At 45.6% G+C, this 21,803-nt stretch overlaps 1 protein-coding gene across 1 annotated transcript; it reads left to right on the forward strand.

Moving 5' to 3' along the window:
- Positions 1 to 224: 224 nt before the first annotated feature.
- On the forward strand, positions 225 to 21,483 carry LOC139228847 (rho guanine nucleotide exchange factor 19). Its single transcript, XM_070860287.1, has 10 exons — positions 225 to 297; positions 3,511 to 3,671; positions 9,241 to 9,393; positions 12,461 to 12,587; positions 13,781 to 13,855; positions 14,553 to 14,645; positions 15,723 to 15,874; positions 18,788 to 18,934; positions 19,606 to 19,676; positions 20,574 to 21,483. The coding sequence occupies exons 2-10, from the start codon at positions 3,514 to 3,516 to the stop codon at positions 20,597 to 20,599; spliced, it is 1,002 nt and encodes a 333-aa protein (XP_070716388.1). The 5' UTR covers positions 225 to 297; positions 3,511 to 3,513; the 3' UTR covers positions 20,600 to 21,483.
- The last annotated feature ends 320 nt before the right edge of the window (positions 21,484 to 21,803 follow it).

A 21,803-nucleotide genomic window follows, 5' to 3' on the forward strand; every position in this document is an offset into this window, starting at 1 on the left:
GCACCTTGTATATGAACAGATTCTCATGTGTGTGTGTAATTGATCCCTTCAGAGCCACTGTACCAGAATTACTGGTTCCAATCCATGCACCGAGCCCCGACAAAGCCTGGGAAAGACTCTTCTGTGGTGGATACAACACTGTCCCTTGCTGGCCTTGTCGCTTCCTCCATACTGAACTCTTCATCCTCGCAGTTTTCTCCCAAAGACTCCAGCTTCATCTTCTGGCATGAGATTCCTGAAGTGAAGAAGAGTGGCCTGTTGGGTATAGTTACTGCCCAGGAGCACAAGCTGCAGGAGGTGAGTGTTAATGTAAAACTCAGTGAGGGGGAGAAATTCTTGCAGTCCCTTCTACATTGAGTTCTAAAGTAACTAATGAGTCCAATGTGGGATCTACAGACTCTGTCGCAGGTGGTGGTTGGAGGGACGGGTGGGTGGGGTGCTTGGTTTATCGTACGCTCTTTCTGCTGTTTGTGCTTGGCTTCCGCATGCTCCCGGCGAAGAGATTCGAAGTGTTCAGCGCTTTCTCTGATGCTTCTCCTCCACTTTGAGCAGTCTTGGACCAGGGTTTCCCCAGAGTCGGTGTGGATGTTGCATTTTTTTTTCAAGGTGGCATTGAGGGTGTCCTTGTAGTGTTTTTTCTCCATTCCTTGGACTTGCTTATCATGATGGAGCTCGGAGTGGAGTGCGTGTTTCAGGAATCTTGTATCAGGCATGTGGACAATGTGGCCCCTCCATTGGAGCTGATTGAGCGTGGTCAAAGTCTCGATGCTGGGGATGTTTGCCTGAAAGAGAACACTGACATTGGTACACCTATCTGCCAATGGATATGCAGGATTTTGCAGCGGCAGCATTGGTGTACTTCTCCAGTGCTTTGAGGTGCCTACTGTATATCGTCCACATCTCTGAAGCATATAGGAGGGCAGGTATCACTACTGCTCTGTAGACAATAAGCTTAACACAAACACAAAATACTACAGATACTGGAAATCTGAAATAAAAACAGAAAATGCTGAAAATACTCAGGCAGCACCTGTGGAGAGATACAGTTAATGTTTCAGATCGATGTTGAACTGGGAGAAGTTAGAGATTTAACAGTTTATAAGCAAGTACAGAGCCGGGGAGAGGAGAGAACAAGAGGGAAGCTCTTGTGATAAGGTGGCAGGCTGGAGCAATTAAAAGACACAAGGGATGATGGTGCAAGGCAAAAGGGGGCGGTAATGGGGCAAGTAAAGAAACGAAAGATGGGTCTAGAGGAGGTGTATCGGCAACAGCAGAAGCATGCCCAGAAAATGCTGAGTACTCTGGGTCAAGCAGCATCGGTGGAGAGAGAAACAGAGTTAACGTATCAGGTCGATGAGCATAATCTGTTACATCTTTAACTTTTCCCGGTTCTGATGAAAGGTCATTGGCCTGAAACCGTCACTCTGTTTCACTCTCCACAGATGCTGCCTGACCTGAGTATTTCCAGCATTCTCTATTTTTATTTGGAATCATTACCAGTACCTGCTGTCCATGGGAAAGAAAAAATTAAATGGGAGAAGTGGTTATGATCTAAAGTTATTGAAATCAATGAATTAACTGTTAGACAAGAGGCCACCGGCCTGAAACGATAACTCCGGTCTTTCTCTCCACAGATGCTGCCTGACCAACATTTTCTGTTTTCAATTAACTGCTGAAAGTAGATGGTCCTTTCATGTATAGTTGCTAAGCAAATAGAGTTCCAGAGCAGGTCTCCAGTCGTCTTGGTTAATCCTTGCCACTGGACCAAGACCTAGCTCTGTCAAGCCCGTGTGGTGTGCAACTGTCAACACACGTTAAAATCCACGCACGGGCATCTTCCACTCGTCAATATGTAGTTCAGGACCTGGAATATTGGGTCCTTCATTGAAACACATGTGAACTCATCCTGTTTGGCGTGGAAGCAAGTCATCCTTGTTTTGAGGGACCGCCTATGATGATGATGAGAGTTCCACTGTAAATTGTGGTTTGCGATTGGGACCATTGTCATGGGAAAAGACAAGTTACTTTGATGCTTTAAATCTTCAAGTCGATAACATCTTTGAGGCATTTACTTGAATTTCAAATGGAAAACATCTTTCTAATCCAGCAACCTTGTTTTGTTATTCATCTTGCTGCCATACATGATTAAGGTGAATAGAAATAGATGAATAGACCTTGTATGAGAGACTGTCTTTCTAAGAGCTTGCCAAGAGAAATTGGCAGGAATATCTTTCTAAGCAGAGTGAAAGCACTGTGCCAGCTAGTCAATGTGGTTGGGGGGGGTGGGATTTGAACCCACAACCGAAACTACAGCAGGATTATTTCTCTAGCAAAATGCAAGGAGTGGTAGTTACGTAATATAAATTATGTGCGGCAAATCCATCCCAGTTACTGGCAGTACTGCGCGGGGAACTGATGTGACTGGGGGAGTTACTCCATCTCTATTTTGACCGGGACTTGTGTCACTATATGCAGCCTATTTTAAAATGGTTAGCTGAGTTTGTATGTAGTGTAAATTTGACTTTCATGCATAGTATTATGTTTTTTGCTTCTAGATTTATTTAAGTAAAATGAATGAGATCTGGAGCTGGTGTTTAGCTTTGATCAAATGTAATCACCATAACCATTTTATATAGTGCCTTTAAACTTAGGAAAAAAACACAAGGAACTTCATAGTGCATAGAAAAGGAAAGGTAGAAAGGAATGACTGAAAGCTAGCTCAAAGAATTAGGTTTGAGGACGTTCTAAAGGAGGATAGAGATATTTAGGGTGGGAATTCTAGAGAGTAGGACCAAGAGACTGAAGGCCCTAACACTACTGATGGGTTGAAGAGCGGGACGGTCAGGTTGGATGTTGGGGGACAGAAGGTCAGAGGAACTGAGCATTCTGAGGAGGGGAGGGGGGGGGGGGGAGAAAGAGAGAGAGAGAAGAAAGAAATGTAGAGCTGGAAGAACCGGGGTGGGGTAGGCCATGGAGGGATTGATGAGCATTTTAAATCTAGGGTGTTGTGGGGTGGGGAGCCAAGGTAAATCAATTAAGACAAGGGTGATGGGTGAGTGGGGCCTAGTGCTTGGTGTGGCTGAATTTTGGGCGAGTTTATGAAGGGTATATTGCCACACTAATGGCTTGGTATTTTCTATCCCAGATTGGTGGGATATGGACATCCTAGGTACACTCCAGTTAACAATCTGCTGTGATTGAGGTCAATTGACTTGAACTACAAAAAGCCAAATGGAAAAAAGCAGTTTCCAGGTCATGAGCGAAGGTTTTTGGTGAGGGGTGGGTGGAGAGAGAGGGAAAGGGAAGTGAACTGTAACAAGTGGAAACATATGCATTGTTACTGGTCCAGATCCTCCCTGTAACACACTAAATCTGAGAAACAAATACATTCTAGTTTGTAATTCTGTTCGTGATGTGCAGCTGGGAATGGGGGGCGGGGGAACTCAACAGGGCTAGAGTCTGTGAAGCTCTAATATATATCGTGTTGTCTACCCTGTTTCCTCCCTTCAGGCAATGTTTGAAGTTATTACCTCTGAGGCATCTTACCTGCACAGTTTGACAGTGGCTGTAAATCTTTTCAGTAAGTGCCCAGATCTGTTGGACATGCTGACTCCCACAGACAGGCACACACTGTTCTCCAATCTTCAGGAGGTGAAAGACACCAGCGAAAGGTAGGTGTGTGCGGCACACCTTACAAAATCCATAATTACTCCTCCAGGAACCAAATGTGAAAATGATCTTGCAATGAAAAAAAGGCTTGCATTTATATAGTGCCTTTCATGACCACCGGATGTCTCAAAGTGTTTTACAGTCCATGAAGTACTTTTGGAGTGTAGTCACTGTTATAATGTGGGAAATGCGGCAGCCAATCTGCATATAGCAAGCTCCCACAAACAGCAGTGTGATAATGACCAGATAATCTGTTTTGTTATGTTGATTGTTGATTGAGGGATAAATATTGGCCAGGACACGGGGGATAACTCCCCTGCTGCTCTTCGAAATAGTGCCATGGGATATTTTACGTCTACCTGAGGGCAGATGGGGTCTTGGTTTAATGTCTTCTCCAAAAGAAGGCACCTCTGACAGTGTCGCATTCCCTCAGCACTGCACTGGAGTGTCAGCCTAGATTTATGTGCTCCAGTTCCTGGAGTGGGACTTGAACCCACAACTTCTGACTCGGAAGTGAGTGCTACCCACTGAGACACAACTGACAGAGTTAAATGCACACTGGCAAAATCAACTAATTTAAACACAGACCACCATCTCGCTTGGGTGGGGGGGGGGGGGGGGGGTGGAAAACAGGACATCATGGAGATCGAGAGCCAGCGGCAGTTGGTGAGAGGGGAGCGACCTATCAAAAGCCCAGCGGGAGATCGAGAGCCAGCGGCAGTTGGTGAGAGGGGAGCGACCTGTCAAAAGCCCAGCAGGAGATCGTGAGCCAGCGGCAGTTGGTGAGAGGGGAGCGACCTGTCAAAAGCCCAGCGGGAGATCGAGAGCCAGCGGCAGTTGGTGAGAGGGGAGCGACCTGTCAAAAGCCCAGCGGGAGATCGAGAACCAGTGTACCGGTGCAGCTACAGCGGGAGAGAAAGCAAAATAGAAGTAGAAAGTAATCAAAAAGTGACGTCACAGCCAATGTGGTAAGTGATTGGCTGGTGATTGGTGAGTAGCTTTTCTTTTCTTTTTTTTGTTATTACCAATTTAAGGGTATCTAAGGTTAAGACATGGCAGGAGAGCTCGGCCATGTGATATGCTCCTCCTGTACAATGTGGGAACTCGGGGACACTTCCGGTGTCCCTGGGCGCTACGTGTGTGGGAAGTGTATCCGCCTCGAGCTCTTGACGGTCCGCGTTGCGGAATTGGAGCTGAGGGTGGATTCACTCTGGAGCATCCACGATGCTGAGAATGACGTGAGTATCACGTGTAGTGAGTTGGTCTTGCCGCAGGAGAAGGGTCCACAGCCAGATAGGGAATGGAAGACCAGCAGGAAGAGCAGTGCAGGGGTCCCCTGTGGTCATCCCCCCTGCAAAACAGATACACTGCTTTTGAGTACTGTTGGGGAGGATGACTCATCAGGGGAGGGCAGCAGCAGCCAAGTTCATGGCACCATAGGTGGCTCTGCTGCAAAGGAGGGCAGGAAAAAGAGTGGGAGCGCGATAGTGATAGGGGATTCGATGGTGAGGGGAATAGATAGGCGTTTCTGCGGACGCAACCGAGACTCCAGGATGGTATGTTGCCTCCCTGGTGCAAGGGTCAAGGATGTCTCGGAGCGGGTGCAGGACATTCTGAAATGGGAGGGAGAACAGCCAGTTGTCGTGGTGCACATTGGTACCAACGACATAGGTAAAAAAAGGGATGAGGTCCTACAAAAAGAATTTTAGGAGCTAAATTAAAAAGTAGGACCTCAAAAGTAGTAATCTCGGGATTGCTACCAGTGCCACGTGCTAGTCAGAGTAGGAATCGCAGGATAGCGCAGATGAATACATGGCTTGAGCAGTGGTGCAGCAGGGAGGGATTCAAATTCTTGGGGCATTGGAACCGGTTCTGGGGGAGGTGGGACCAGTACAAACCGGACGGTCTGCACCTGGGCAGGTCCGGAACCAATGTCCTAGGGGGAGTGTTTGCTAGTGCTGTTGGGGAGGAGTTAAACTAATATTGCAGGGGGATGGGAACCTATACAGGGAGACAGAGGGAGACAAAAATGAGGCAAAAGCAAAAGACAGAAAGGAGATGAGGAAAAGTGGAGGGCAGAGAAACCCAAGGCAAAGAACAAAAAGGGCCACTGTACAGCAAAATTCTAGAAGGACAAAGGGTGTTAAAAAAGCAAGCCTGAAGGCTTTGTGTCTTAATGCAAGGAGTATCCGCAATAAGGTGGATGAATTAACTGTGCAAATAGATGTTAACAAATATGATGTGATTGGGATTACGGAGATGTGGCTCCAGGATGATCAGGGCTGGGAACAACATCCAGGGGTATTCAACATTCAGGAAGGATAGAATAAAAGGAAAAGGAGGTGGGGTAGCATTGCTGGTTAAAGAGGAGATTAATGCAATAGTTAGGAAAGACATTAGCTTGGATGATGTGGAATCTATATGGGTAGAGCTGCAGAACACTAAAGGGCAAAAACCGTTAGTGGGAGTTGTGTACAGACCTCCAAACAGTAGTAGTGATGTTGGGGAGGGCATCAAACAGGAAATTAGGAGTGCATGCAATAAAGGTGCAGCAGTTATAATGGGTGACTTTAATATGCACATAGATTGGGCTAGCCAAACTGGAAGCAATACAGTGGAGGAGGATTTCCTGGAATGCATAAGGGATGGTTTTCTAGACCAATATGTCGAGGAACCAACTAGGGGGGAGGCCATCTTAGACTGGGTGTTGTGTAATGAGAGGATTAATTAGCAATCTCATTGTGCGAGGCCCCTTGGGGAAGAGTGACCATAATATGGTGGAATTCTGCATTAGGATGGAGAATGAAACAGTTAATTCAGAGACCATGGTCCAGAACTTAAAGAAGGGTAACTTTGAAGGTATGAGGCATGAATTGGCTAAGATAGATTGGCTAATGATACTTAAGGGGTTGACTGTGGATGGGCAATGGCAGACATTTAGAGACCGCATGGATGAATTACAACAATTGTACATTCCTGTCTGGCGTAAAAATAAAAAAGGGAAGGTGGCTCAACCGTGGCTATCTAGGGAAATCAGGGATAGTATTAAAGCCAAGGAAATGGCATACAAATTGGCCAGAAATAGCAGCGAACCTGGGGACTGGGAGAAATTTAGAACTCAGCAGAGGAGGACAAAGGGTTTGATTAGGGCAGGGAAAATGGAGTACGAGAAGAAGCTTGCAGGGAACATTAAGGCGGATTGCAAAAGTTTCTATAGGTATGTAAAGAGAAAAAGGTTAGTAAAGACAAACGTAGGTCCCCTGCAGTCAGAATCAGGGGAAGTCATAACGGGGAACAAAGAAATGGCAGACCAATTGAACAAGTACTTTGGTTCAGTATTCACTAAGGAGGACACAAACAACCTTCCGGATATAAAAGTGGTCAGAGGGTCTATTAAGGAGGAGAAACTGAGGGAAATCTTTATTAGTCGGGAAATTGTGTTGGGGAAATTGATGGGATTGAAGGCCGATAAATCCCCAGGGCCTGATGGACTGCATTCCAGAGTACTTAAGGAGGTGGCCTTGGAAATAGCGGATGCATTGACAGTCATTTTCCAACATTCTATTGACTCTGGATCAGTTCCTATCGAGTGGAGGGTAGCCAATGTAACCCCACTTTTTAAAAAAGGAGGGAGAGAGAAAGCAGGGAATTATAGACTGGTCAGCCTGACCTCAGTAGTGGGTAAAATGATGGAATCAATTATTAAGGATGTCATAGCAGCGCATTTGGAAAATGGTGACATGATAGGTCCAAGTCAGCATGGATTTGTGAAAGGGAGATCATGCTTGACAAATCTTCTGGAATTTTTTTGAGGATGTTTCCAATACAGTGGACAAAGGAGTACCAGTTGATGTGGTATATTTGGACTTTCAGAAGGCTTTCGACAAGGTCCCACACAGGAGATTAATGTGCAAAGTTAAAGCACATGGGATTGGGGGTAGTGTGCTGATGTGGATTGAGAACTGGTTGTCAGACAGGAAGCAAAGAGTAGGAGTAAATGGGTACTTTTCGGAATGGTAGGCAGTGACTAGTGGGGTACCGCAGGGTTCTGTGCTGGGGCCCCAGCTGTTTACATTGTACATTAATGATTTAGACGAGGGGATTAAATGTAGTATCTCCAAATTTGCGGATGACACTAAGTTGGATGGCAGTGTGAGCTGCGAGGAGGATGCTATGAGGCTACAGAGTGACTTGGATAGGTTAGGTGAGTGGGCAAATGCGTGGCAGATGAAGTATAATGTGGATAAATGTGAGGTTATCCACTTTGGTGGTAAAAACAGAGAGACAGACTGTTATCTGAATGGTGACAGATTAGGAAAAGGGAAGGTGCAACGAGACCTGGGTGTCATGGTACATCAGTCATTGAAGGTTGGCATGCAGGTACAGCAGGCGGTTAAGAAAGCAAATGGCATGTTGGCCTTCATAGCGAGGGGATTTGAGTACAGGGGCAGGGAGGTGTTGCTACAGTTGTACAGGGCCTTGGTGAGGCCACACCTGGAGTATTGTGTACAGTTTTGGTCTCCTAACTTGAGGAAGGACATTCTTGCTATTGAGGGAGTGCAGCGAAGATTCACCAGACTGATTCCCGGGATGGTGGGACTGACCTATCAAGAAAGACTGGATCAACTGGGCTTGTATTCACTGAAGTTCAGAAGAGTGAGAGGGGACCTCATAGAAACGTTTAAAATTCTGACGGGTTTGGACAGGTTGGATGCAGGAAGAATGTTCCCAATGTTGGGGAAGTCCAGAACCAGTGGTCACAGTCTAAGGATAAGGGGTAAGCCATTTAGGACCGAGATGAGGAGAAACTTCTTTACCCAGAGAGTGGTGAACCTGTAGAATTCTCTACCACAGGAAGTAGTTGAGGCCAATTCACTAAATATATTCAAAAGGGAGTTAGATGAAGTCCTTACTACTCGGGGGATCAAGGGGTATGGCGTGAAAGCAGGAAGTGGGTACTGAAGTTTCATGTTCAGCCATGAACTCATTGAATGGCGGTGCAGGCTAGAAGGGCTGAATGGCCTGCTCCTGCACCTATTTTCTATGTTTCTATGGAGTGCCACACCATATAGACCACCAGGTCCCCAGTTCAACTCCTGCTCTGTATAGTTAGCTGGGCAGTGGTGAGGGTTCTACAATTCATTGCCCTGGGCAACTTGGTGACACCCTGTCCAGGGGACGTGCATGTGCAGGGAAAGGACCGGGCTTGGCTGTGATGCCCTTCACAATGGAATGGGCCGTCACTGTTCACTGTTTAGGTTCAAACATCAGTGGCCCCTTGCGCCAGGTCCCAAAGGTGTGCAGGCACCCATGGAACTGGATCAAAACGAGTGCGTGCCAATAGGAAAGTGGAAGAATGGAGAAAAACCAGTCGGGGGAGGTTTGACTGGCCAGCCTATTTTGGTCATGAGCAACTTCTTCACAAGCCACTGTTATGGGGAGATCTTTGGTTTCCTCATTCCTGCAGTAACTTTTATTGCCGATAGTATGTCACTTGGTGCCTGTGTTGTACCTTTTATCTCACACTTGGCCTGCTGCTTAAACTTGTTCTAACTTGTGGTTGTTGGACAGGTTTCTGTTGGACCTAGAGGAACGCCTGGAGGAGAATATCTTTGTGAGAGACATCAGTGACATTGTGCTGCGGCACTGCACGGATTTTCGCAGAGTCTATACCCCGTACGTCACCAATCAGATGTACCAGGAGAAGATGATGCAGCAGCTCGTGTGAGTAAAGCTCACTTGCAACATTCTCCTGAGTCTTGACTTAATTTAACGGCAACTGTCCTCTTGAGAACAGACGCCCATGTGCTCTCCAGGAGTCTTGACTAAAGCTGCTAAGTTGTGCCAGAGTTCAGGAGCAAATTGGACTTGCTCTTCTGTTCCTGTGTCCAGAAATGCCCCGCGGCCCAGTCACTGCTGTACTGTCACTGCCTCACTACATACACGCAAACTCTTAAGTCACAAGTCAACACTGCACGCCTCCTTCCCCCCCCCCCCCCCCCCCCGTTCACAAGTTCCCCGCGGCCCAGTCCATGCCTGACTACATACACGCAAACTTTTAACAAGTCACAAGTCTACACTGCCCCCCCCCCAAACTGGTTGCAGCACACAATCTCTGTATCTCCCTCCTTTCTCTTTTCTCCCCCCCCACCCCCTCACCGCCACATCCACACCCTCACCTGTGCTGTGTAACAGACTACTACATCAGTCTACACCAGCAGCCGGTCTGGGCCATAAAAAGAGCGGGGTGGAGGCCCCGGGTGCAGGAGGGCAACGGCAGCGAAGAGTGAAGTCATCAAGGTCCAGGTCTGTGATTGGAGCGTGAGCGGATACAGCAGGAGCGGCAAGGTTGGGGCGAAGGAGCGGTGAGAGACTGTAGAGGGATGAGATTGGGGCCCAGGGGCAGCACGGGCCCAGCCCATGCTGCGATATGTGTGCGCACTAGGTCTGTGCAGCAGAGCTGGTCTCCAGTCATCTTGGTTAATCCTTGCCACTGGACCAAGGCCTAGCTCTGTCAAGCCTGTGTGGAGGCTGGTGTGCAATGGCCACCACACGTTTATAAAAAAAAAAAAAAAAAATCCACACATGGCATCTTCCACCCTTGATGTAGTTCAGGTCTTTCATTGAAACACCTGTGAACTCCTTTTTTGGCGTGGAAGCAAGTCATCCTCGTTTCAAGGGACCGCCTATGATGACATCAGCAAAATACTGCGGATGCTGGAAATCTGAAATAAAAGCAGGAAATGCGGAAAATACTCCGGCTCAGGCAGCATCCATGGGAGGAGAGAGAGAAACAGAGTTAACATTTCAGGTTGATGACTTTTTTTTGTTGGAGGTTTAACAGTTTATAAGCAAGTGCAGGGAGAAGGGAGGAAAGAACAAACTGGATGGTCTGTGATTGGGTGGAAGCCAGGAGAGATTAAATAACAAAAGGTACAATAGTACAAAGCAAAAGGAAATGGTCATGGGACAAGTAAAGAAGCAAAAGATGGGTCTAGAAGCGGTGTAAATGGGAATGGCAGAATCCTGAACAACTGCCATGTGAAAAAATAGGGGCAGAGGTTATAGTTTGAGATTGTTAAACTCTGAATCCAGAAGGCTGTAAAATTCAAAATCCTCAAGCTTGCGTTGAGCTTCATTGGAACAGTGCAAGAGGCTGAGGTTGGAGCGGAGAATTAAAGTGACAGGCGACTAGAAGCTCGGTTCATGCTTACGGATTGCTATTCCCATTTACACCTCTTCTAGACTCGTCTTTTGTTTTTCTTGTCCCATTACCATCTCCTTTTGCTTTGTACTATCCTTTTGTTAATCACTCCTGCCTTCCACCCTAACACAAACCTTCCCTTTTGTTCTTTCTTCCCCCATCCCTGACTTCTGCACTTGCTTAAAATCTGTTGTATCTCTAACTTTCTCCAGTTCTGCCGAAAAGGTCCTCGACCTGAAACATTAACTCTGTTTCTCTCTCCATAAATGCTGCCTGACCCACTGAGTGTTTCCAGCATTTTCTGTTTTGTTCAACTGATTGAGTTTTGTGTTCTCAGACCCCAAACTGTGTAGAGATGCATCAAACTTCAGCCTGAATGAAGAGATTTCAAAGTGCTATGTGAGATGGTGGGCAGCGAATGCTAGATAGACAGAAAGGTCTAATAAAGGGGGGTAGAATTCATAGAATCTTAGAAATTTACAGCACAGAAGGAGGTCATTTCAGCCCATCGTGTCCACGACAGCTGGTGAGCTATCCAGAGCCAGGGAAAGGCTACTAGGCCCATCAAAGGCCTACAACAGCTCTCCCTTTAGTCCCTTCAAACTCCTCGTGGTTTTATTCCGCTGGATTATGCCAAAGAATTGTGAACCTGTGGAATTCTCTACCACAGAAAGTTGTTGAGGCCAGTTCGTTAGATATATTCAAAAGGGAGTTGGATGTGGCCCTTATGGCTAAAGGGATCAAGGGGTATGGCGAGAAAGCAGGAATGGGGTACTGAAGTTGCATGATCAACCATGATCATATTGAATGGTGGTGCAGGCTCGAAGGGCCGAATGGCCTACTTCACCTATTTTCTATGTTTATCCCACTTTCCAGCTCTTGGTCCGTAGCCTTGCAGGTTACGGCACTTCAGGTGCACATCCATGTACTTTTTAAATGCTATGAGTGTTTCTGCCTCTGCCACCCTTTCAGGCAGAGAGTTCCAGAACCCCAACCTCTGCGTGAAAAACAATTCCCCTCAAATCTCCTCTAAACCTTCCACCAATTACTTGAAATCTATGTTCCCTGGTAATTCCCTCTGCTAATGGGAAATGGGTCCTTCCTATCCACTCTATCTAGGTTCCTTTATCATTTTATACATCTCAAAATAAGGCCTCCTCTCTTCCAAAGAAAACAAACCCAGCCTATCCAATCTTTCCTCCATAGCTAAAATTCTCCATTCCAGGCAACATCTTCGTAAATCTCCTCTGTACCCTTCAGTGCAATCACATCTTTCCTGTAATGTGGTGACCATAACTGCACACAGTACTGCAGCTGTGACCTAACTAGTGTTTCATACAGTTCAAGCATAATTTTGTATTCTATGCATCATAAAGGCAAGTGCCCTGTATGCCGCCTTAACCACCTTATCTACCCGGCCTGCTACCTTCAGGGATTTGTGGACATGCACACCTAGGTCCCTTTGTTCCTCTACACTTCTTGTGATTGTGCTTTCAATCTATGCTGCACTCTGAGCTGGGGTGAGCAGAGGGTGCATGGGTGTAATGCAGTGTGTAGTCTTTACCCCTCTGCTTGGTTCCCTGACAGGCTGAATGAGGAATTTGTGCAGGTCCTGAAGAAACTGGAGGAACAGCCGATGTGCCAGCGGCAGCTGCTGAAGTCCTTCCTGATCCTGCCCTTCCAACGAATCACACGGCTGAAGATCCTGCTTGAGGTAACGGCCAATGATCTCCCTTGCTCTTGGTACCTTTCTTCCCAAAGCTAAGTGTACAATCTCTCCCTCCCTCTGCAGAAAACTTTGACTACAGTGAGAGCAAGTGATTTGTCGGGGTGCAACACCCGATTACTTTCATCCTATAGTTTCTGTGCTTGCTGACATTATAATCGGCTGTACGTTTTGAAAGGGTTATGCCTCGCTCAACTCCTTTAGGAGTGAAGGATGTTTCCAGCTACTTACCATAAAAGCTGCTTGTTCTGTCTGCACATGGTCTGCTTGCCTCAATCTACGGCAAACGACCAATGCTGGTGAGCAGATTGTGTGTAGACCATACGGTAACCAGCTGGGAACTTCCTTCCATCTTTGGTGCATTGATCTGCAAAATCCTGGTGCTTTCCGTTGATGTAAAGTACCTGTGGGGAAGAAAACCCGATTTTTATAATTGAGAAAAGTATCCCTTGTGACTTACATGATTTTTTTTTAGCCCATTTCTCTTGGCAGTGTTTTGATGTTCCATCATTTGCCTATATGAACATAAGAACATAAGAAATAGGAGCAGGAGTAAGCCATTTGGCCCCTCTAGCCTGCTCTGCCATTAATAAGATCATGGCTGATCTGATCTTGGCCTCCACTTCACTGCCCACTCCCCATAACCCTCGACTCCCTTATCATACAAAAATCTGTCTGTCTCTCCACCTTAAATATATTCAATGACCCAGCCTCTGCAGCTCTCTAGGCTATAGAATTCCAACGATTCAAGACCCTCTGAGAAGAAATTCCTCCTTTTCCATTTTAAATGGGTAACCCTTTTATTCTGAAACTATGCCCCCATGAGGGAATGCTTGCTTAATCAGCAAGATGGGGTAGAATTGGTTTCACTGCTTTTATGTTGGATTTCTCCTTTTTAAAACACTTCAAAGCCTTGAGGCCTATTTCACCCCCCCCCCCCCCCCCCGCCTCCTAGGAATGTTGGACTTTTATTGCATTCTGTGCCTTTACTCCATCGATATTTCAATAAGTAGCTGCTGAGATGAGCTGTACGAGTCAGCTGCTGTCAACCAAGGAGGAGCAATTTCTCTTTGCTTAATGCAAGCCATCTCTTTGCCTGCCAATGCTGGAGAGAGGGGAATGGGTGGGGCCCCATCTCTGTTGGCCTTCTGCAATGAATCACTTTTTTTGGTTTCTTCCAGAATATCTTAACGTTGACTTCACCAGAGTGTCCGATGACCGCATCAGTCAGGAAAGCTGTGGAAGCGATTGGGGAGGTGAGGGGCGTTGCTTTTTGTTTGGAGATCTCCCTGGCAGCTGCTTTTACATTGCAGCCTGGGCCTTGGGAGAACAATGCAAGTGCACTGCGCTCTCGCATTAACTTCCCAGTTGTGCAGCTGGACTCTTGTGAATTGAGGCTCGTGTTCTTTTGCCAGTTATTTTTTTGAAGGTCCTGCTGCTTCAGGGACTGTCTGGAAGCAATGTGGTCCATGGCATTGGCAAAAGTCTGCATCATGTCTCAGCAATGACTTGAGATCAGGCTGCCCAGCATGCTACAGCGGTGTATGCACACTGAAAACTCAATGTTACTGCAACAACGCACTTGTCACTAGCATCTCATTTACTGAAGCCATTTAAAAATGGTCTTCTAAAATCTGGTAGCTTTTTAAAAAAAAAAAAGTTTGATCTTGCCACCAGGTACGTGAGACCCGTGCATCAGGTGTTGGTGTTTCACGAGAGCGGGCACAGTGTTGGAACACTGAACCAAAGCTACTTTGTTTGAACCCTCCCTGTAGCCAAATGGTGCTGTTTTTCATTGGAGATAAACCTGCTTTTAAAGTTCAGTTGGGAGAGTGACAGCTTTGTGAGCAAGGTGGTCATGGGTAGGATGTGATGCTCCAACCATGGGAGGAAGAGGTGGTGATGTGGCTGGGGTTGGAGGAAGGTAACATTCTTCTGCTGTTCCTCCTGCAGATAGTGCATGAATGTAATGAAAATGTAAAAACGATGAGACAGATTGAGGAGTTGGTCTCTCTGGAGAAGCAGCTTGAATTTGCCAGTACCAAGGTGTGTATTAGCAGAGTGCAGTGTGATATTGAAATGAGTTGAGGGAACCGCTTGGCTTTTCTGATTTAATGTCTACAAAGCTTTGATATCCAATGACCTGTGACTTGTAGCAGTAAACCCTCACCAAGCCCATTAACAATGCATTGATTCCTGTGATTCAAATGCATTGACTTTAAAAAAAAATCTTGTTGCAAAGGGTGGGGAATATTTATTCAAAAAAACTGTAGGTGCTGGAAATCCGAAACTGAAAAGGCTGGAAAAGCTCAGCAAGTCACGCACCGCAACGGTTCAGGCAATTGCTATTTGTCAGAACCCACATTTGGTTCCTGACTTCTGCAGTTTTGTTTTAAATGACATCATTATTGCTGATCCACAGTGAGAGTTTGAGTTGAAGCCACTCCCACTCCCGACTGCTGTGCATTCAACACTAGACAGAAGAAATTTAAACCAGCTTAAAATTTTTCCCAAATGATATTGTTCAAATTTGAGGCTCGGGTATAGATATGTATAGAATCATAGAATGGTTACAGCACGGAAGGCGGCCATTTGGCCCCTTCGAGCCCGTGCCGGCTCTCTGCAAGAAAAGAGAGAGATTCTGTGTCCCTCCCAATCTTCACAGCAAGTGGCGCACAACAGCTGTATTGGATCATAAGCTTTGGGGATTGTGAAGGGTCAATACCAAAGGTGACTCCATTTCCATTGGTTTATTCCTAGTTAACTTGGAGGATGTGAACTGCCATTTATGTACACTAAGGCACAGCAGTCCACATTTGAGGGGTATTCAGCAGGGAATAAGGTAGGACAGGGCTATTTTCAGTGTTGAAATATCAACAATCGTGACAAAGGAATTCCTTTCCAAAAATGAATCCAAACCGCTGTGACGAGCCCAGAGGTTAGGGGGTGGGGAATGTGCAGAGAATGTTTGTTTTCTGGGTTCACTCTGATTCCATATAGTTACTGGTAATGAGTAACTCATTGTACTTCATTGGCTATAAAATGCTTTGAGACATCTGGTGGTCGTGAAAGATACTATATATAAATCCAAGTCTTTCTTTAACTCTGCTTCCTGCCGTGCAGTCTCTTCCTCTTATCTCCCAGACACGCTTCCTGGTCAAAGAAGGTGAACTTAATGAGATATCTGGCCCTGAATCCGGACACCAAACTGGAAATGCAACCAAATCGATTCATCTTCATCTATTTAATGATTTCTTGTTGCTGTCTAGGAAAGAGTAAGTGGCTAAATACATTTTATTTTACATTTGCTTCTTAGTGACTACGTTCACCTTGTGGGTCTCTGGATTTTGTCTAAACTAAAGTAGAGAATCTTGTGTTGGGAATATTACTAATGCGACTTCCTAATATTGGTCATGTTCAGTGTCCGAATACAGGGCACAGTTTGTTCAACCTAAGCTGAAAGATAATTTCTTGGACATTTCTGAAAGTGTTTGTGGTCCAGAATTAATCTACTCCCCAATGTGCCCACAGTCACTTGGCTAAAATTAATTCCCTGGACACTAGCGTTATTGGCAAGCTCAACATTGATTGCCCATCCCTAGTTGTCCTTGAGGTGGTACTGGTAACTTTTTTATTTATATAGCACCTTTAACATAGTAAAACATCCCAAGGTGCTTCAGCACAATTTTACAACATGTTAGATATTGACCATTGAGGAAAAGAGAAAAAGCAGGAGAAGGAAGTGTAAAAAGAGGTTAATGGTAAGCTGCGGCAGCCCATATGGTGAAAGTACTCGCACAATACTGCTGGGGAGTTCCAGAATTTGGAGAAGGTTCAGAAGAGATTTACTAGAATGGATCCAGGGATGAGGGATTACCGTACTGTGGCACAGTGAAGGAGATCTGATAGAGGTGTTTTAAAATCATGAAGGGTTTAGATAGTTAATAAAGAGAACCTGTTTCCAATGGCTGAAGAGTCGATAACCAGAGGACACAGACTTCAGGTGATTGACAAAAGAACCAGAGGTGATATGAAGAGAAACTTTTATGCAATGAGTGATTAGATTTAGATACTGTCCGATAGGTGGTGGAAATAGATTCAGTAGTAGCTTTCAAAAGGAAATTGGATAAATACTTGAAGGAAAAAAAAATTGCAGGGATATGGGGAAAGAACCAGGGAGTGGGACTAACTGGATTGTTCTTTTGAAAGAGCTGGCACAGACTCAATGGGCAAAATGGCCTCCTTCTAATTATGACCCATTGACAATGAAGGAATAGTGATGTATGTCCAAGTTAGAATGGTGTATGACTTGGAATGGAAACTTGTAGGTGATGGTGTTCCCAAAGATTGATCCCTGCTCTCTGCAGTTACTTGATCTCAGCCAGGCACTAACAGGGATGCTAGAGGGGAAAGCAATCAAAGACAGTACCCCTGGCTGACTAATGACTCCTGCTGGAAAAGCGTGTGCATGGAGTTGTGCGAGGACAGAATAAGGCTGGGCAATTATGCTTGCCTTTGTTGAAAGCCTGCCAGCACTCTGAGGATTGCACATAAAGAATGATCATTTGAAATTGTACCCCAGCTTAAGTCAATAGTTTCAGGAGGGGAGAAAGTTGGAGAAATATTGGTGAGTGGTGTTGGGGAGGAGTGGGCGGGGGCAAAGCATTCCCTGTTCAGGGGTAAGTTAGATGCAGAACAAACTCTCGCTATTCTACCCAATCTCAACAGTTCTTAACTGTCCTAGTGATCTCTCCATTTCTCTCACCAGCTGTAGTTGTGGCATTGGAGTGAGACTGTCATTGGAGAGTCCATTTATGTTTGTACACCTGGCATAGAGGCATTGCCTGCTAGAAATGCAAATGATAAATTCAGGCATGCCCTCTCCATGATCTATTTGAAACTTGTAAAGTTGCCATAGTAGGAGCACTTTCGTGCCCCTATTCACTTGTAACTAGATTGGGACTTTCAACAGGCAGTATGTCTATTACAACAGCAGCTTGCTTTCATCCATCAGTTGGTGCTGGATTTGAGTCCAGTTTCTGGGGTTTGAGCTGTGAACTAACCCACTTCCCTAAAACCGTCCATTATTCTCCAAGTTGGCCATTTGCTTTGATTCTAAATGCTGCTGACATTTTATTTTCAAATACATTAGATCAGTATCTGGTGGTGGGGTAGGTGATTGAGGGCTCTTGGCCAGTCCCTCAGAGTCGAGGAGACTTGCTTCCACACTAACATGAGTTCTAAGGTGGCTGAGTCCAATGTGGGATCTACAGACTCTGGCAGGTGGTAGTTGAAGGGATGGGTGGGTGGGGTGCTTGGTTTGTCGTATGCTCCTTCCGCAGTTTGTGCTTGACTACTGCGTGCTCCCAACAAAGACTCCGTGTTCGACGCCTTCCTGAATGATGCTTCTCCACTTTGAGCGGTTTGGGCCAGGGATTCCCAAGGGTGAGTGCGGATGTTGCATTTTTTTTTTTTCAGGAGGCTTTGAGGGTGTCCTTGGAAGTGTTTTCTCTGCCCTCCTGGAGCTCTCTTGCCGTGACGGAGCTCGGGGTAGAGTGCCTGTTTCGGGAGCCTTGCATCAGGTGTGCGGACTACGTGGCCTGCCCATCGGAGCTGATTGAGTGTGATCAGTGCTTCGATGCTGGGGGTGTTGGCCTCTGAGAGAAAGCTGATGTTGGTGCGCCTATCCTGCCAATGGATTTGCAGAATTTTGCGGAGGCGGCGTTGGTACTTCTCCAGTGCTTTGAGGTGCCTGCTGTACATAGTCCATGTCTCTGAAACATAAAGGAGGGCTACAATCTATCTCAAACCCTGTGAGGAGCCAACCCTCCTTGCTACTGGTTCCACATACAGCCAGTCTACTAGTGAAACCATTTGAAATCTTCCTGAACTCGATGGGTTTCTGTAAAGCTTAGTTGGTGGGATGTTTTTTTAAAAAAAAAAATCCACACGGGCATCTTCCACCTTTTCAAGATTTAGTTCGGACCTGGAATTTTAGGTCCTTCATTGAAACACCTGTGAACTTTTTGACGTGGAAGCAAGTCATCCTCGATTCGAGGGACTGCCTATGATGATGAATTGGAGTTAAGGCCATTTGTTTTAAATTGAAGTAGAAATGATTATTCGATTTTAACCTTCCACCACCTCTGCTTCATTAACTCTGGATTTATTTTTTCCCCTTCTATCAGTGATGGTAGATTTTCTGTACTAGACTATGCCAGGACCTCCAAGGTGAGAGCTGACTGCCTCGAACCACATTCGCTGGTTTTTATTCTCTGCCTATCTGAGAATCACAATGGAACCAGCAGAAAGTTTATCATGGGAGCAGGAAATGAGTAAGTGTTTATGGATAAACAACATAGATACAGATCTCAGGATCAAAGTACTGGAACTGCTCGGCAGGTTACTCCGTCTATTACAGGGCAGGCTGACATTTAAGACGAGAACAGTTTATCATTTAAATGTCAACCAATCCATCGTGCATTTGTTTCCTCTTTCTCGCTCCTTTCTCTTTTTTTAGAAACATAGAAAATGCCCTTTGAGTCTGCACCGCCATTCAATATGATCATGGCTAATCCTCTATCTCAACACCATATTCCTGCTCTTTCCCCATACCCCTTGATGTCTTTTTGGTTCTAGAAATCTATCTATCTCCCTCTTAAATATATTCGGTGACTTGACCTCCACAGCCTTCTGTGGTCGAGAATTCCACAGGTTCACCATACCTCAGTGAAAACATTTCTCCTCATCTCAGTCCTAAATAACCTACCCCTTTTTTTCCTTTGTCTGTCTGTGTGTGTCTCTATCATATATTGCAGGGTTTCTGTGCCCTCTTCAGGGGAAATTCAGCATCCAAGTCTAGATCCTGAAAGCAGTCCATGATCTGAGCACCCTTTAGTGTATTGGTTTTATTGATCTATTTGAAAGTTTACTTGTGTGCCAATCTGACTGGGATGAATTGTGGCCTCTCCGTTTACTGTATCTCCTCTGTGCTTGGACTGTGTAGGTGTGAAATGCAGGAGTGGGTTGCGGCCATTTCTACTCTGCGAAGAGCTGAAAGTGAATCACCAAACAAGGGTGAGTAGACTTGCAGCACCGTCTGGGAGAAATGGTCCTTAATATTAAGCCTGAAGTGAGGAAAGGCCAATCATTCATCAAGCCCACTCTTCCCAGACACAGTATCCAATCTACAGCATCATGGACTCTACCCCACTCATTTAATTGCATTCAGTCATTGCTACTGCTCTCTCTGACTCAATCTATTTCCTTACTCCTATTTGCAAATCACCTTGGTGTTTATGTTTAAAGCTACTATGTTGGTGCATGTTGCTGCATCATAGCCCATATAAAATCTACCTCCTCATGGGCTCTGCCACACTTATCACACCTACCACATCTAAGGGAACGTTCTAAACCAATATCCCTCATCCTCAGTGGTAATGCAGGAGTGCTGCATTAATATTCATCCATCTTTGCACCTCTAGTGGCCTGCTGGTGTCTACCTATCCCAAAAATTGGCAATCCTGCTCTTGACCAAATGTTATCCAGTTTGTTTTTGAAGGAGTGAAGTGACCTGGCATCAACTGCTTTTGCTGGGACTCTGTTCCATGTCACTGCTTGGGAGGGGGGGGTGAGAGAATGGATCCCCTCCCTTGTGTGAGGGTTCAATTTTAATTCCAATATATATATTTGTTCTTGGGCTGTGGGTGTCGCTGGCAAGGCTGCATTTAGGGCCTATCCCTAGTTGCCCTGGGTCTGCAATGACTAGCTTCCGACAACCATCTTCCTTTTGTGACTCCAGCCATTGGGTTTCCTGTTGTGACCCATATCGACCTCTGATTGCATCTACACTATCAATGTCTTGTAGAATTGTAGAGATGATATTGTGTCCTTCAATCTTTTTCCTTTTTGCAGCTGGGACATCCACCTTTTTTGTCCTATAACTTTGCTCCACTCTGGTTTTTTTTTTCTTAGGAATCCCAGGAAATGCCGAGCACTAACCTGCGTCAGTATCTGGAAGTAATGAAGTGGACACCATTTCTGAGCTGTCAGTCGCTCCCTGCCTGCCCTTCGGTTATGGTGTTTGCTGTTATAATGATCATGATCCTGAGGGAGACCCATTGGGTTTGACAGCTCCTAGCTTGTTGTCTTATTCTCAAATATTTGAAGTCATGAGGCTTGTGTGGTTTGCAAGTCTGAAAGGACCTCCTGTGATGGTCACTGCCTGCTCTACTGGGCTATTCTCACTGAAGCAGTAATGCACCACAAACCAATCCCTTGTACATGGATGAAAAGGAACAATAACTTTTTAAAATTTTGTATAGCAACGTTGTATGTAGAAATGAGCAAATCTGATCATTCCACAGTCTACAAATTCAGTGAAAACAAATTGGATGGCCTCTTGAAGTGATTGCGATTGGAGGTGATGGATTGGCGATTAATGGATGGTAATTTTAAACTGACGCCAAGGATTCTGATATTGCAGCACTGTGAAGGATTCTGCGTATTTTGGTTCCGGCTGAGCCGCACTTTGTTGAAGATGCAGAATTGTCATGTATTGCGTTACAAACCAAAGAATTTTAGCCTCCATAATTCTATTTTCCCTGGACAATCCTAGCCCCAATATTTGGACTTGTGGGACATGGACTGAATGAGCCAGATGATCCACACTGCTCCAGTGCAAACCTCTTCTGTCTTCTCACTGTGGCACCTTGTCAGTTTCTGATGAGCAGGGGTCATGTACTGTATGTTGAGTCAGTTGGAGCCTGTCCTGGTGCAACTTGTGGATACTTTGGAAAATGGACACTTGTTTTAGAAGATGTAAAATTTGCCAACTGCTACAAATAACTTGATGCTTGTGCCTATTTTTTAAAATTTCTATGCAGAGAGCTAATAAAGATTTTAGTGTTTACTAAACTTCCCCAAATCCACTTCGTTTTTCCCAAGTTGCCACCTTCCAATTTAACTTTGAGTTTGGAACTCGATAGTAGATCGTGAGCTGCTGCAACCAGTAAGGAGTTTTCTTTGCCTGTTGCTGGATCTCAGTGCCTCGTGGGAGTGACTGAGGTGCAACTCTGATCTTGATCAGAGGCAAGTCATGAAATGGAGAGCGATTGGGGGCTTCTCAGTTGTGGCATCAGCATCAAAGTCTGAGCTCTGCTATTGGATAATGGGAAATCATCCTGAAAGATGCAGCTGTAGAGG

Source organism: Pristiophorus japonicus, chromosome 18, assembly GCF_044704955.1.
Source record: "Pristiophorus japonicus isolate sPriJap1 chromosome 18, sPriJap1.hap1, whole genome shotgun sequence".
NCBI classification, from domain to species: Eukaryota; Metazoa; Chordata; class Chondrichthyes; family Pristiophoridae; genus Pristiophorus; species Pristiophorus japonicus.